Here is a 17,737-nt window from a genome sequence, read left to right on the forward strand (position 1 = left end):
AGAATTAGGTATTTGCCAATGAAAACAAAAAGGTGCTACATGCCACTCTTTCCTGCAGCATTTTTTTACAACTGTGTGAAAAGTGGCTCAAGTCAGCGTGTGGTCAGAATAGCACACATGCTGCGCTCCCTGCATGTCTGCTATGTGCGAGACACACTGGTTACCTCTTCCAAACAAAGCCTTATTATGGGCTTTCATGTTCTTTATACCTGGTAAGGTTTTTAATGTTTTCATCTTTGGAATGAATTTGTATGTCAATAAAGATTTATTATTTTATTTATGAGTGATCCTTGGAATTAGTATGCTCCCTTTTTCTTCTTAGTGTTTGAGGTTCCTATTGGTCACAGCATACTACAGATGATCCTTGTTTTTGGAGTGGTGCCCTCCATTGCTGCCTAGTAACCTCTTCCAAAAATGTGACGTACACAGAGTGCAGGTGTACAGACAGCCTCAGGAGCCGAGTGTGCTGCTAAAAGAACATGTGCCGGCTGTGCTATACACCCTGCATCTGCCTCTAAGGCCGGGGTCACACTTGTGAGTGCAATGCGAGAAACTCTCGCATCAATACCCGGCACTGCCGCCGGCACTCAGGACCAGAGAATGTGGCTGCATAGAAATACATGTAGCTTCACACTCCGCTCCCGAGTGCCGGGTATTAAGGCAAGTTTCTCGCATTGCACTCGCAAGTGTGACCCCGGCCTAACAGGCGCTAGGTAAACCAAGAAGTATTTATCAGCCTTCTTTTCCCAATCCAAAAAATAAAAGCCATTTGGTATGTTATGAAAAGTTTCATCTATGAAGATATAAAATAAACCCGTATGGTAAATGATGTAAGCAGTTTTCTTTTATATAGTCACCTTCCCTCCCCACCCCAAAAATAATAAAAACATCATCTATAGACTAAAATAGTACCAATAAAAAGTACTACAGCCTTCAACGCCAAAAGACGGTCCCCATACAGGTCCATCACTGGCAAGTGATCATAAAGAAAACGAGGCTCGTATTTTTTTTTAACTATTTAATGCTACTTGCAATTTTTTTTTCCAATATATGTTAATGTAAATGGCATTAATCTTGCAACTAGTCAACCCCCCCCCCCAAAAAAAAAAACAAAAAAACAAAACAAAAAACAAATTCTCATATTGATATGTAGCAGTAAAACAAAAAAAACAAAATAAAAAAAACACACAAACTATGGCTTGATAAATGTGAAAATAGAAAGTGGACCTGTCTGGTAGGGGTTATTTATTTATTTATAGGGAACAAAAAGGTTCTGCGTCTCCAGTCAGTCGTATGTAGCATGGGGCGTGCCAGCAGAGGGGCGAGTGCACAGGAAAGAGACCAGCACAAGGGCCAGAGCGCAGGGACCAGCATAAGGACTAGAGTGCAGGACAGGAACCAGAGCACAGAGACCAGCACAAGGGCCAGAGAGCAGGACAGGGACCAGCAAAAGGGACAGGAACCAGAGCGCAGGGATCAGCACAAGGGCCATAGATCAGGACAGGAACCAGAGCGCAGGGACCAGCACAAGGGACAGAGAGCAGGACAGGAACCAGAGCGCAGGGACCAGCACAAGGGCCAGAGAGCAGGACAGGAAACAGCACAAGGGCCAGAGAGCAGGACAGGAACCAGCACAAGGGCCAGAGAGCAGGACAGGAACCAGCACAAGGGCCAGAGAGCAGGATAGGAACCAGCACAAGGGCCAGAGAGCAGGATAGGAACCAGCACAATGGCCAGAGAGCAGGACAGGAACCAGCACAAGGGCCAGAGAGCAGGATAGGAACCAGCACAATGGCCAGAGAGCAGGACAGGAACCAGCACAATGGCCAGAGAGCAGGACAGGGACCAGCACAATGGCCAGAGAGCAGGACAGGGACCAGAGTGCAGGGACCAGCACAAGGGACAGGAACCAGAGCGCAGGGACCAGCACAAGGGCCAGAGATTAGGACAGGGACCAGAGCAAGGGCCAGAGAGCAGGACAGGAACCAGAGTGCAGGGACCAGCACAAGGGACAGGAACCAGAGCCCAGGGACCAGCACAAGGGCCAGAGAGCAGGGACCAGCACAAGGGACAGAGAGCAGGGACCAGCACAAGGGACAGGAACCAGAGCCCAGGGACCAGCACAAGGGCCAGAGAGCAGGGACCAGCACAAGGGACAGAGAGCAGGGACCAGCACAAGGGACAGGAACCAGAGCGCAGGGACCAGCACAAGGGCCAGAGAGCAGGGACCAGCACAAGTGCCAGAGAGCAGGACAGGGACCAGCACAAGGGACAGGAACCAGAGCGCAGGGACCAGCACAAGGGCCAGAGAGCAGGGACCAGCACAAGTGCCAGAGAGCAGGACAGGGACCAGCACAAGGGACAGGGACCAGAGCACAGGGACCAGCACAAGGGCCAGAGAGCAGGACAGGAACCAGAGTGCAGGGACCAGAGCACAGGGACCAGCACAAGAGAGCAGGACAGGAACCAGAGTGCAGGGACCAGCACAAGGGCCAGAGAGCAGGACAGGGACCAGAGCACAGGGACCAGCACAAGGGCCAGAGATCAGGACAGGGATAAGAGCACAGGGACCAGCACAAGGGCCACAACGCACAGCGCAACCACGCTCCATCCCGCACAGCCCCCGCCCCGGATCCCAACCTCAGCATCCTGTGGCCTAGCGCGTCCCCTCTGACCCTTGAACCCGCGTGTCTCCGCCTCCCGCCCCAGCGTGGTCCCGCCCTCCGCTCTGTCCCTGTGTGCGCGGCTTGGCGGGCGGTGTTTGGCGCGCTGTGGAGAAGGCATTGAAGTTTTCCCGGCCGATGCTCGGCTGTGTATCTGTATAATGGCGCAGGGCATGCCGCCCGGTTTCCCCACGGTGCAGGCAGGGCTGCGGGAGGCCTTGTTGGAAACCCTCGGCGGTATCCTCTCCCCTGGACACGAGGTGCGAGCGGCGGCGGAGGAACAGCTGAAAGTGCTGGAAGTGACAGAGGGTGAGGATGGGGGGCTGCGGGCAGGGCAGAGGGGCTGCGGGCACGGCTGCTGGCCGGGCTGGGAGGCTGCGGGCAGGGCAGAGGGGCTGCGGGCACGGCTGGGGGCAAGGCTGGGGGGCTGCCGGCACGGCTGGGGGCAGGGCTGGGGGGCTGCCGGCACGGCTGGGGGGGCTGCCGGCCGGGCTGGGGGCGCAGCCCACCACTGACTCTTAGTTTCTTGTCTTGCTAGAGTTCGGGGTGCACCTGGCCGAGCTGACTGTTGATCCCCAAGGTGCTCTTGCCATAAGGCAGGTAAGACAATGGCTGCGGCATGGTGCTAGTGGCAGGATGCCTGTGTGGGATGCTTGGTGCCTCTGGCAGGGTGGTCTCGTGTGGGGAGAATGATTCTGACACTGTTTATAGTTAGTTTTACCAATTAGCACAATATAAAGTCCAACCAGTATTTGCTGGGACCGACTTTTGCCTTGAAAACCGCATCAGCTGTTACGGGGAAGGACTCCGCAGGAGAAAATCTGGAGGACTGACCTCCAGATAACTATAGCCGATCAGACACCTCCATGATGGTAGTAGTCCTGTATTTCTCAGCATTGCGGACGCTTATTCCTTATCAAATCCTCAACTCCATTTACTCAAATGCAAGAAGCTTCCACCATGCTTCACTGTTGGCTGCAGACACTTATTGTACCGCTCATCTCCCCTTTGACGAACTGCTGCTGTATACAGCCAAATACTTCATATTTTGACTTATCTGTCCAGAGCGCTTACGGTCATTATTCTGCATCGCGGCACGTGTCACACAGATGTCATCCGCGTGCGGTAAATAATTGTCATCTGTGGTGCCAGAAAAAAAAATCAGATAGGTCTGTGCATAGTTGAGCCACATGGACTTGTTTTCATGTTGATGAGTTTTTAGAGAGCCAAGAGAAAGACAGACTCATGTGGTATGCACAACCACACAAAATAAGATAAAGAAGTCATGTATATATAAACATCAAAAAACCTTTATTACACCTCAAAAAGACATAAAAACATTTAAAACAAGATATACAAATCTATACATACACCATACCCCAAGGCCAATAAAAGCCTAATGAATGTGCCAATGGCTCTCTATTGGTTGTGACGTACAGACTCGGTACTGCACACCCTTATGCTTATGAGCTTATATAGGATACTGGTGCGCCCCCATCTTTGTTTAAGTTGATGAGTTTTTGGCCACAATTCTTTCCTGAAGATCACTCCTGGCTGGACGTTTCCGAACATTAGTTGGTTGTCGCTGGTCAGACTTGTTGTTGCCAGTTCTGAGCTGTTGTCAATGCAGGACACCTTCCAATTTCCGTTGCCCATGTCTTGTGTTCTCAATGCAGAGAAGTACAGTCAGATACTTGCACCCTCAGGAAGGCTTCTGATTGGCTCCAGCCTTATTCTTTAAAAGGACAATGACCCCAAACATCTTCTACAGATCTGTGGGTGTCCAGCCAGTCAGACCAGCATGGCTCAGTGATACCTTCACTTTGTATTGTGAACAAGTCACTGTCCTATTTTGTTTCCCACAGTGTCTGTGCAAAGCACCCAGAGGTGTCTTTTTTTTTTTTTTTATACAACATTACTGATGAAAAGGGCCAATACAAGTCTATGGGCCATGAAAACAACATGTACAGTACATGGAAGGCATCTGTGTGCTGCCACGATTTAACATTGCAAAGGATAGGAGAAGCTTTGTAATTTATTATCAATCTGTGAAAAACACTGGTGATACACTGATGGAAAAACTGAGTAAACACTGGTGACACACTGATGAAAAAACTGAGTAAACACTGGTGACTGATGGAAAACGGAGTAAACACTGGTGACACACTGATGAAAAAACTGAGTAAATACTAGTGACACACTGATGAAAAAACTGAGTAAATACTGGTGACACACTGATGAAAAAACGGAGTAAACACTGGTGACACACTGATGAAAAAACTGAGTAAACACTGGTGACACACTGATGAAAAAACGGAGTAAACACTGGTGACACACTGATGAAAAAACTGAGTAAACACTGGTGACACACTGATGAAAAAACGGAGTAAACACTGGTGACACACTGATGGAAAAAACGGAGTAAACACTGGTGACACACTGATGAAAAAACGGAGTAAACACTGGTGACACACTGATGGAAAAATGGAGTAAACACTGGTGACACACTGATGGAAAAATGGAGTAAACACTGGTGACACACTGATGAAAAAACGGAGTAAACACTGGTGACACACTGATGGAAAAACGGAGTAAACACTGGTGACACACTGATGAAAAAACGGAGTAAACACTGGTGACACACTGATGAAAAAACGGAGTAAACACTGGTGACACACTGATGAAAAAACGGAGTAAACACTGGTGACACACTGATGGAAAAAACGGAGTAAACACTGGTGACACACTGATGAAAAAACTGAGTAAACACTGGTGACACACTGATGAAAAAACTGAGTAAACACTGGTCACACACTGATGAAAAAACGGAGTAAACACTGGTGACACACTGATGAAAAAACGGAGTAAACACTGGTGACACACTGATGAAAAAACGGAGTAAACACTGGTGACACACTGATGAAAAAACGGAGTAAACACTGGTGACACACTGATGAAAAAACGGAGTAAACACTGGTGACTGATGGAAAACGGAGTAAACACTGGTGACACACTGATGAAAAAACGGAGTAAACACTGGTGACACACTGATGGAAAAAACTGAGTAAACACTGGTGACACACTGATGGAAAAAACTGAGTAAACACTGGTGACACACTGATGGAAAAACTGAGTAAACACTGGTGACACACTGATGAAAAAACGGAGTAAACACTGTTGACACACTGATGAAAAAACGGAGTAAACACTGGTGACTGATGGAAAACGGAGTAAACACTGGTGACACACTGATGAAAAAACTGAGTAAATACTAGTGACACACTGATGAAAAAACTGAGTAAATACTGGTGACACACTGATGAAAAAACGGAGTAAACACTGGTGACACACTGATGAAAAAACTGAGTAAACACTGGTGACACACTGATGAAAAAACGGAGTAAACACTGGTGACACACTGATGAAAAAACTGAGTAAACACTGGTGACACACTGATGAAAAAACGGAGTAAACACTGGTGACACACTGATGGAAAAAACGGAGTAAACACTGGTGACACACTGATGAAAAAACGGAGTAAACACTGGTGACACACTGATGGAAAAATGGAGTAAACACTGGTGACACACTGATGGAAAAATGGAGTAAACACTGGTGACACACTGATGAAAAAACGGAGTAAACACTGGTGACACACTGATGGAAAAACGGAGTAAACACTGGTGACACACTGATGAAAAAACGGAGTAAACACTGGTGACACACTGATGAAAAAACGGAGTAAACACTGGTGACACACTGATGAAAAAACGGAGTAAACACTGGTGACACACTGATGGAAAAAACGGAGTAAACACTGGTGACACACTGATGAAAAAACTGAGTAAACACTGGTGACACACTGATGAAAAAACTGAGTAAACACTGGTCACACACTGATGAAAAAACGGAGTAAACACTGGTGACACACTGATGAAAAAACGGAGTAAACACTGGTGACACACTGATGAAAAAACGGAGTAAACACTGGTGACACACTGATGAAAAAACGGAGTAAACACTGGTGACACACTGATGAAAAAACGGAGTAAACACTGGTGACACACTGATGAAAAAACGGAGTAAACACTGGTGACTGATGGAAAACGGAGTAAACACTGGTGACACACTGATGAAAAAACGGAGTAAACACTGGTGACACACTGATGGAAAAAACTGAGTAAACACTGGTGACACACTGATGGAAAAACTGAGTAAACACTGGTGACACACTGATGAAAAAACGGAGTAAACACTGTTGACACACTGATGAAAAAACGGAGTAAACACTGGTGACTGATGGAAAACGGAGTAAACACTGGTGACACACTGATGAAAAAACTGAGTAAATACTAGTGACACACTGATGAAAAAACTGAGTAAATACTGGTGACACACTGATGAAAAAACTGAGTAAACACTGGTGACACACTGATGAAAAAACTGAGTAAACACTGGTGACACACTGATGAAAAAACGGAGTAAACACTGGTGACACACTGAAAAAACTGAGTAAACACTGGTGACACACTGATGAAAAAACGGAGTAAACACTGGTGACACACTGATGGAAAAAACGGAGTAAACACTGGTGACACACTGATGAAAAAACGGAGTAAACACTGGTGACACACTGATGGAAAAATGGAGTAAACACTGGTGACACACTGATGGAAAAATGGAGTAAACACTGGTGACACACTGATGAAAAAACGGAGTAAACACTGGTGACACACTGATGGAAAAACGGAGTAAACACTGGTGACACACTGATGAAAAAACGGAGTAAACACTGGTGACACACTGATGAAAAAACGGAGTAAACACTGGTGACACACTGATGAAAAAACGGAGTAAACACTGGTGACACACTGATGGAAAAAACGGAGTAAACACTGGTGACACACTGATGAAAAAACTGAGTAAACACTGGTGACACACTGATGAAAAAACTGAGTAAACACTGGTGACACACTGATGAAAAAACGGAGTAAACACTGGTGACACACTGATGAAAAAACGGAGTAAACACTGGTGACACACTGATGAAAAAACGGAGTAAACACTGGTGACACACTGATGAAAAAACGGAGTAAACACTGGTGACACACTGATGAAAAAACGGAGTAAACACTGGTGACACACTGATGAAAAAACGGAGTAAACACTGGTGACTGATGGAAAACGGAGTAAACACTGGTGACACACTGATGAAAAAACGGAGTAAACACTGGTGACACACTGATGGAAAAAACTGAGTAAACACTGGTGACACACTGATGGAAAAACTGAGTAAACACTGGTGACACACTGATGAAAAAACGGAGTAAACACTGTTGACACACTGATGAAAAAACGGAGTAAACACTGGTGACTGATGGAAAACGGAGTAAACACTGGTGACACACTGATGAAAAAACGGAGTAAACACTGGTGACACACTGATGAAAAAACGGAGTAAACACTGGTGACACTGATGGAGAAACGGAGTAAACACTGGTGACACACTGATGAAAAAACGGAGTAAACACTGGTGACACACTGATGAAAAAACGGAGTAAACACTGGTGACACTGATGGAGAAACGGAGTAAACACTGGTGACACACTGATGGAAAACGGAGTAAACACTGGTGACACACTGATGGAAAAACGGAGTAAACACTGGTGACACACTGATGGAAAAACGGAGTAAACACTGGTGACACACTGATGAAAAAACGGTGTAAACACTGGTGACACACTGATGGAAAACGGAGTAAACACTGGTGACACTGATGAAAAACGGAGTTAACACTGGTGACACACTGATGAAAAAAACGGAGTAAACACTGATGTCACGTATTGAGTCAAATACTGATGACACTGCAGCCTTGCAGCGCTGGAGTCCTGGGTTCTAATCCCACCTTGGACAACATCTGCAAGGCGTTTGTATTTTCTCTCCCTGTTTGCGTGTGTTTCCTCCGGGTACTCCGGTTTCCTCCCACACTCCAAAGACATACTGATAAGGAATTGAGTGTGAGCCCCATTGGGGACAGCGATGATAATGTGTGCAAACTGTAAAGCGCTGCGCAATATGTTAGCGCTATATAAATATAAAGATTATTATGACACGGTACAATTTTTTCATGTACCTGTTTAAACACTGACATCTCAATAAGTCCTTAAAATGAACCTGTCAGTAGGATCAGCCCTCCTATGAAGTGTATGTGGGCATGCAGGTCCTAGGAAGGGGAATAAAATGATTTCAACTAACAGAAGTTCAGCAGAGCTGAGCTTTGTCTCATTACACGCATCTGCAGCTCTGCATTGAGAACAGGAGAGCAGACTCAGTCATTATGTGTCTCACACTGGTGACACTTCAAATTGCAGATATCAAGGTATCATTTTTATTTCAGTTTCTAGGACCTACATGGCCATATAGACGCTTAGGAGGGTTGATCCTACTGACAAATTCCCTTGAAAGGGAACTTGTCACCCCCAAAATCGATGGTGAACTAAGCCCACCAGCATCAGGGGCTTATCTACAGCATTCTGGAATGCTGTAGATAAGCCCCCGATGTATCCTGGAAGATGAGAAAAAGACGTTAGATTATACTCACCCTGGGGTGGTCCTGGTCTGATGGGTGTCATAGTTCCGGTCCGGCGCCTCCTATCTTCGAAGGATGACGTCCTCTTCTTGTCTTCACGCTGCGGCTCTTGTGCAAGTGTACTTCGTCTGTCCTGTTAAGGGCAGAGCAAAGTGCTGCAGTGCGCAGGCGCCGCAGTGTGAAGACAAGAAGAGGACGTCATCATTCGAAGATAGGAGGCGCCGGACCGGAGCTACGACACCCATCAGACCAGGACCACCCCTGGGTGAGTATAATCTATCCTCTTTTCTCATCTTTCAGGATACATTGGGGGCTTATCTACAGCATTCCAGAATGCTGTAGATAAGCCCCTGATGCTGGTGAGCTTAGCTCACCTTCGATTTTGGGGGTGACAGGTTCCCTTTAATGAAAAATGCAATTTAGTATAATGCAACCTAATTCTCCAGACGCTCAGGTCTGTCAGTGAGTGCTGCATCTGCCTGTCCGTGTGTGTAAAGCAAATGTACTCCAGCTATGGACTGTAGTATGTGCTCTAGATTTCATGTCAATTTAGGGTGATATCAGCCACTAAATCCAAAAGTATCACATGCCGATTTGTGACCAAATACGTAACAGAAATTTCCCACAACTGTGATTATGGCCTAAATATGCATGGTCCTGATTTTTATTTATTTATTTTTTCGCGCTCAATAGGTTTTTTTTGGCAGGAAATGTACCCACCTAGTATAGACTTAGATCAATGGTATTTGAAATCGTATAGGTCCAGTTAGGAACCAAAGCATTATTTACGGTAAGTGGGCTTACTTCTTCTCACTGCTCCTAACCATTAATACGGTCACTCTTCGCTCCGCAGCTGGCATCAGTGGTGTTGAAGCAGTATGTTGAAAATCATTGGTGTTCCCAATCCGAGAAGTTCCGGTTACCCGAGACTACTGAAAGAGTAAGTTATGCTGAGTAGTTTTGCATTATTTTTCTTAACTACCAGGTGAAGTTGGTGTAAGGATTGGATTCAAAGGTTTGTTAATTTTTTTTTTTTAATTAGGCTAAAGTAGCAATCCGTCAACTTCTTCCTCGAGGCCTTCGAGAGTCCATAAGTAAAGTACGCTCCAGTGTAGCATATGCGGTGTCTGCCATTGCCCACTGGGATTGGCCTGAAGCCTGGCCGCAGCTTTTTAACTTGCTTATGGAGATGCTAGTAAGCGGGGAAGTCAATGCTGTCCATGGTGCTATGCGAGTCTTGACAGGTACAAGCAGTTGGTTACATTTTGTTTACAGTTAAGAATTCTTTATCTACATTGCTATTTAATAGTGTGCAGCTTTTAAACAAAAATATATATATTTCGTACAACTGTGGAAAGCTGGTGGAGGACAAGCACTGGGCAGTCTAGTCTAGCTTGGTTAACGCTTTAGATGCCACGGGCAGTTGATACTGCAGTATATAAGAAGCTTGACAGAGGGAGAGAGATTCCTCTGTCGCCCCACACCCATGGCATTCCCCTCCCCACAAGAACAAAATAAATTCAGTGGGTAAAGAACGCACACAAAATGAATGAGGTCTAAGTGTTCTGGTTGCTTACTTTAGGCTGAGTCTACTTGGTGACATGCCACGCGCCAACAATTCTCTAAAACATTATACAACAACTTGTCTGCAACATGTCGCACAACGATTTGCTGTAAGTAAAATGGCAAAGTTGCAGATAAGTCAGGCAACAGTTGTGCGATTTCACAACCAGCGACACAAAATCTAACACGTTTGTAAACCTTTGCGGCTCGAAAACCATTGCATCCAATGTTGCGATGTGACACTGCGATTTCATTTTCACGCGACACAAGTCTTACAGACCTAATATGTACTCAATAAGTAGTATGTACTCCAGAATAATGCAAAATGCGACTGGTTAGGCAGTAAACAAGATCCACCTCCTATGGTTACATCAGCAGAAAGATATAGAAGAAAGTTATCCTGCCCTTAGGCCCAAAATAGCCAAGTCGTTAAGGGGTTACATAGCTCTTGTAATGCAAATAGGGAAACCTGCCTTTTTTTTCACAGAACTTGGAGTGATATCGGGACATGGTATGAAAAAGGGAATCAGTCAGCAGGTTTTTGCCACCTCATCTGAGAGCAGCATTATGTAGGCAAAGAGAAGCTGAATCCATTAATGTATCACAGATTACTGGTGCAGCCATTCTGTAGATTTAGCAATACAGCAGAGCTGAGGAAGCTGCCCCCGCCCACACCAGGCTCTCCATATACAAAGTCCATAGACAGTGAGCTGCCTATCACAGGAGGGGGCGTGTCAGATTAGCATGCACACACTACTGTGGCCAAGCAATGATAAGATCCTGGTGCTAAAACAATCATTGCAAGCAAACCGAACCATGGAGCTGTATTTTAACCCCTACCTCATACTGTCTTCAGATTACATAGCAAAGACCTGCTGACGTTCCCTTTTAACAGTGGTGTCTACAGTTTTTAAGATGCTTTTTTTTTTCTTTTTCCATAGAGTTCACCCGTGAGGTTACTGACACACAAATGCCTTTGGTAGCTCCTGTCATTCTCCCGGAGATGTACAAGATCTTCACTATGAGTGAGGTATAATAGGTGCATTTATTAGATGCTTTTTAACCCCTTAGTGACCGAGCCAAATTTTTGAAATCTGACCAGTGTCACTTTATGTGGTAATAACTCTGCAATGCTTCAACAAATCCCAGTGATTTTGAGATTGTTTTTTCGTGACACATTATACTTTATGATAATGGTAAATTTTGTTCAACATTTTTTGTGTTTATTAATAAAAAATATCAAAAATTTTAGAAAAATGTTAAAAAATTAGCAATTTTCTAAATTTGAATGATTATCCCTTTAATCCAGATGGTCATACAACAGCAAACCATTAATAAATAACATTTCCCACATGTCTGCTTTACATCAGCACCATTTGTAAAATGTTATTTTATTTTGTTAGCATTTTAGGAGGTTTAAAAATGTAGCAACAATTTTTCATTTTTTCAAAGAAATTTACAAAATTTATTTTTTTAGGGACTTATCCATGTTTGAAGTGACTTTAGGGGTCCCATATATTGGGAAACCCCCAAAGGTGATACCATTTTAACAACAGCACCCCCAGACATATTGAAAACTGCAGTCAGGTAGTTTATTAACCCTTCAGGTGATTTACAGGAATTAATGCAAAGTGGTATGACAGAAATGAAAATGTGTATTTTTACCACCTAAATGTTGCTAACTTCTAAACAGATTACTACAGCTGTCAGACTCTAAGGCCGCTATTTGGTCATGAATTGCCATGGCAAACATCAGGACAACAAAATCATGATCTGAGGGCACCAATTGTGACAAAGAAGAAGCCCCCACACACTGTTAACCATTTATAATGATGTAGTCACTATTGACAGCAGCATCTAAGGGGTTAAACAGATTTAGATGGTGCAAATACTGATCTTGGCTGGTACAGCAAGTTGTCAGCTATAGTGTACAGCCGACAGATGCTGGATTGTCATCTGTATGGGGAGGCTATTCTCTTATATCTCAGGTCAGTTAAAAGACGTATTGGCGGTCATTAAGGGGTTAAAGAAATATTTCTTACAGGCATAATGTACTATTTACGGTTTACTTATTGTTTCTCAAAGTGAGACTGAAGGTAATATAAATATTTTTAGAATACTGACCCCAAGCACTCCAAAATAAGAGCAGGTACTCGCCGCTGTAGCCAATCGCTGAGCTCAGCGGCTCTGCCAAGGTAGGCTGTGCAAGCTGGCGAGTTCAGTGATTGGCTGCAGCGGTGATCCTTTGCTGTCGCAGCGGTGATCCTTTGCTGTCGCAGCGGTGGAGAGCCAGTACTGTACTCGTGGACGGTGCGGGCCTTCTCTGTTTGTTTTATAATAGGTATTTGAGAGTGGAAAACCTCCATCAAGAAATTCTTTTTTTCTCTTCGCCACGACAGCACCCACTTGAGAGAGGGGATCCGCCCCTAGGAACAGGAAACCCTATGGAGAGAATAAAAGGGGCGGTCCCCCTCGCTCCCACAGTTGGTTTCCTGTTCCTACGGGAGACCTGGAGAGAAGAGGATCCCCAGCCTGGATGCCGCTTGCGCGGTTTACCTTAACAGGGACGGCAAGGGCTCCAGAGCTGGAAGCAGCGTCGGGGGTCCTGTGGCAGCTTCCCCCCTCTGCTGGCAGGTACCGTGAGGCCAGGATCGGGGAGTCGCCTGGCTCACGGAGAGGCATCCAGCGAGACCTGCGGGCCGGACCGCTGCGGTAAGATCCTGTGACGCCAGCCTCGGGTGGCGCACAGGCGGCGTGGGGCCCAGTAAATTCTCCCCCGGAAGTATTACTACAACTTCCGGGGTGAAGGAGGAGGAGGAGGACGGCGCCTGCGCAATTGCTGGTGGGAGCGCGGGCGCGCACAGCAGGGACGCGCACAGCAGAGGCGCGCACAGCAGAGGCGCAACCCGGACTTCCGGGTGCGACAGGAAGAAGATGGCGGCCCCCATAACAAAAGGACGCCGGCGCTGATTCCCGGCGTCCACTATGGCATCTCCTCAAGAGACAACGTTGCCTTCGTCTGAGGTTAACGCTGTCACACCAGGAAGCCGGACTAGCAGCCGCAGATCATCCTCCAAGAGCGCCAGGGAAAAGAGATCGGACCGGTCGGTTCCTCCATCTGTGCCTCCGTCTCCTCCTCTCCAGCCGGTATTATGACAGCTTCAGGGGTGAGTGTATGTCTGCCCTATTTTAAGCTGATTATACTCCCTCTCTCATCTAATTCCCTAGGTTAAAAGAACAGGGAAATCAAAACATAAGCAATGTGCCTTATGCTCTCAGCCGCTCCCGGATACCTACCTAAAAAAGTTATGCCACTCTTGCATCGAATCCACCTTACGAGAGGAGTCTTCAGTAAGGTCGGATGATATACGTAGTATGATAAGGGAGGAGTTGCGAGCCTTTCGAGACTCGGATAAAATTCCTGGAAGTAGGAAGAAACACAGCTCGCCTATATCTGAACAGTCATCTGAGGTTGAGGATAAGGAGTCGGACAGTTCCCAAGAGGTTATATCCTCGGAAGGTGAACAGGATACATGTTTCCCTACAGAAAGCATTGACAATTTAGTCAGATCAGTACGTAACACCATGGGTATGGAAGATACTAAGACCCTTAAAACACCACAGGACGTGATGTTTGCTGGCCTGTCCGAGAGAAAGAAACCTTCCTTTCCGGTTATTCCTGCAACAAAGGAATTAGTTAAAAAAGAGTGGGAAAGCCAGGGGCAAAGAGGGTTGCCGTCTTCCTCAAAACGTCGCTATCCCTTTAATGATGATGATTTCACCAAATGGATAAAGGCCCCAAAAGTTGATGCGGCAGTGGCATCCACTTCTAAAAAATCTTTATTACCTGTTGAAGATTCAGGATCCCTGCAAGACCCGCTCGATCGAAAAGCAGACTCCCTTTTAAAAAGAGCTTGGGAATCCTGTACAGGAGCCTTTAGACCAGCTATCTTTGCCACATGTACTGCCAGATCCATGATGGTTTGGTTGAATGATCTGGAAGAAGGCTTAAAAGGTGGCCTTTCCCGTAATAAACTCATGTCATCCATTCCATTAATTAGAGGAGCTACTGCCTTTTTGGCAGATTCTTCGGCTGATTCCATCCGTCTAGCAGCCAAATCAGCAGGACTAACTAACGCGGCTCGCCGCGCCTTGTGGCTAAAAGGGTGGAAAGGCGATCCACAAACAAAGTCCAAGTTATGTGGTCTGCCCTGCCAGGGTGAGTACCTGTTTGGTGCTCAATTGGATGAAATTCTTACCAAAGCGGGTGAGAGGAAGAAAGGGTTCCCTAATAACGCTTATCTTCCATCTTATAGGCGAGCGTTCCGAAAGCCCATGTTCAACAGGAGACGGGACTATAAAAACCAGGACCGTTGGGCTAATAAGGACTTTAAGCAGAAGGGAGCCTTCTTCGGAAAACGCCCCTTCAAACCTGAGGATAAACCCCGCTAGGACAGATCTACCCGTTGGTGGTAGGTTGTCCTTCTTCTCCGCACAATGGCTGGCAATAACATCTAATTCATGGGCAACTAGCCTTATAACTACAGGCTTAAAACTAAGATTTTCTCAAGTTCCGCCGGACTCGTTTTGTTTGACCTCCTTAGGTTCACCTTCACAACAAGAGGCCTTGGAACAGGAAATAATAACTCTCCTGTCCAAAGGAGTATTAGTGGAAGTCCCTTTTCATCAAAAAGGAAGGGGATTTTATTCCCCTTTATTTTTGATTTCAAAACCTGACGGATCATATAGAACAATAATTAACCTCAAGAGACTAAACGTCTTCTTAGAGAACCAAACGTTTAAAATGGAATCCATTCGGTCAGCTGTCAAGCTTCTGTTTCCCCATTGCTTCATGGCAGTCCTTGACCTAAAAGATGCATACTATCATCTGCCAATCTTCAGAGAGCATCAACAATATCTACGGGTGGCAGTTATGGTCAAAGGTCAGATACGGCATTATCAATACACATCAATGCCCTTTGGACTATCAATAGCCCCTAGAGTTTTCACAAAACTAATGTCAGAAGTAATGTCGTATTTGAGGCTAAAAGACACCCTCATAATACCCTATTTGGATGACTTATTGATAGTCGGGAACTCTCTTTCTCAATGTCATCAACGCATGTCTGATTCAATTTCATCCTTGCAGGGGTTAGGGTGGTTGGTGAATTGGGAAAAATCTAGATTATCCCCCACAACTGAGCAAAAATTTTTAGGAATTATTCTAGACTCTACAAATCAAATGTGCTTTCTTCCCGAGTCAAAACAGATATCAATCATAAACAAAGTACAATCAGTGATTAACCACCCTCTAATTTCCCTAAGAGAAGGTATGTCCCTTCTTGGTTCATTCACTTCCTGTATTTCGGCTGTTCCATGGGCCCAATTCCATAGCAGGAAATTACAGTATACAATACTTCGTGAGGAAGAAAGATTACTTGGCCGATTAGATGCTCGTATTTCCTTAACGACAGACGTGATACAATCTCTCACTTGGTGGTTAAATCCGAATCATCTTTCCAGTGGGGTCCCCTGGGTGGTAAAACCATCAAAAACTATTTTCACTGACACTAGTCCTAGTGGGTGGGGAGCATATTTAGAAGATCAAATAGTGCAAGGTCTGTGGTCTCCTACAGAATCAGATGATTCTTCTAATAAAAAAGAGCTGAAGGCTGTTTATCATGCCTTATCTAAATTTCTTCCGCAGCTACACGGAACACATACAAGAGTCTTCTCAGACAACATGACAGCAGTAGCCTATATAAACCATCAAGGAGGAACAAGATCGGAAGGACTCATGTCTATAGCCAACGATATTCTAGCCATGGCAGAGGAACACCTTCTGTCCATTTCAGCGCTACATGTGAGAGGAATCGACAATTCGAGAGCAGATTTCCTCAGTCGCCACACTCTCCATCAAGGAGAATGGGTTCTAAATCGCCGTATCTTTTGTATGATAATAAAAAAGTGGGGCACTCCCGAAATAGATCTCTTTGCGACAAGACAAAACAGGCAAGTCAAAAAATTCGCATCATTGTTCCGATCTGATAATCCAGATATCTTCGACGCCCTACAGGTACCATGGGTATTCAAGAAGGCATATGCCTTTCCCCCGCTGATATTACTTCCGACAGTGATCAGGAAGATAAGGGAGGACAGAGCAAACGTGGTCCTAATTGCTCCATTCTGGCCCAAGAGGCCATGGTTTTCCTGGCTGAGAGCCATGTCAATCTCAGACCCATGGATCCTTCCAGAGGATCGAGATCTTCTCTCCCAGGGCCCCTTCAACCATCCTCAGGTGAAAGGTCTACGGTTAACAGCCTGGAACTTGAGAGGCAGCTGCTAAAGATGAGAGGTTTCTCAAATAAAGTGATTGACACTCTACTGCTAAGTAGAAAAAGATCCACTACCTCCATCTATGCAAGAGTGTGGAAAAAATATTTAAACCTCTACCCAACGGCCCTATCAAATGAAATTCATATTCCTACGATTCTAGAATTTCTACAAAAAGGGCGCGATCTAGGTCTGGCGGTCAGTACCTTAAAAGTACACATTTCTGCGCTAGCAGCTTTATATGGTCACGATATCGCAGGTAATAAGTGGGTAGCCAGGTTTGTTGCAGCATGCCAGAGGTCAGAGACAGTTCGAATTCCCCATGTACCACCTTGGGATGTTAATTTAGTTCTGGAAGCTCTTACAGACCATCCCTTTGAGCCACTACATTCAGCTCACATAAAACATGTCTCCCTCAAGACAGCTCTTCTTGTCGCCTTAGTGTCAGCAAGAAGAGTAAGTGACATACAGGCACTATCGATAGATCCTCCCTTTATGTCAGTTTTTCCAGACAGAGTTGTCCTTAAAACAGACCCTTCATACTTACCCAAAGTATGCACCAAATTTCATAGAACACAAGAAATTTACC

At 45.4% G+C, this 17,737-nt stretch overlaps 1 protein-coding gene across 1 annotated transcript in view; it reads left to right on the top strand.

Moving 5' to 3' along the window:
- The first annotated feature begins 2,710 nt into the window (after positions 1-2,710).
- IPO9 (importin 9) overlaps positions 2,711-17,737 on the top strand; it is a 118,817-nt gene continuing 103,790 nt past the window's right edge. Inside the window, exons 1-5 of the mRNA XM_069756416.1 lie at positions 2,711-2,972; positions 3,202-3,263; positions 10,106-10,192; positions 10,295-10,496; positions 11,757-11,845. Of these exons, the coding sequence (XP_069612517.1) occupies positions 2,825-2,972; positions 3,202-3,263; positions 10,106-10,192; positions 10,295-10,496; positions 11,757-11,845 (588 nt within the window). The 5' untranslated portion in view covers positions 2,711-2,824. The remainder of the gene's footprint in view (positions 2,973-3,201; positions 3,264-10,105; positions 10,193-10,294; positions 10,497-11,756; positions 11,846-17,737) is intronic.

Source organism: Ranitomeya imitator, chromosome 3 (genome assembly GCF_032444005.1).
Source record: "Ranitomeya imitator isolate aRanImi1 chromosome 3, aRanImi1.pri, whole genome shotgun sequence".
NCBI lineage: Eukaryota > Metazoa > Chordata > Amphibia > Anura > Dendrobatidae > Ranitomeya > Ranitomeya imitator.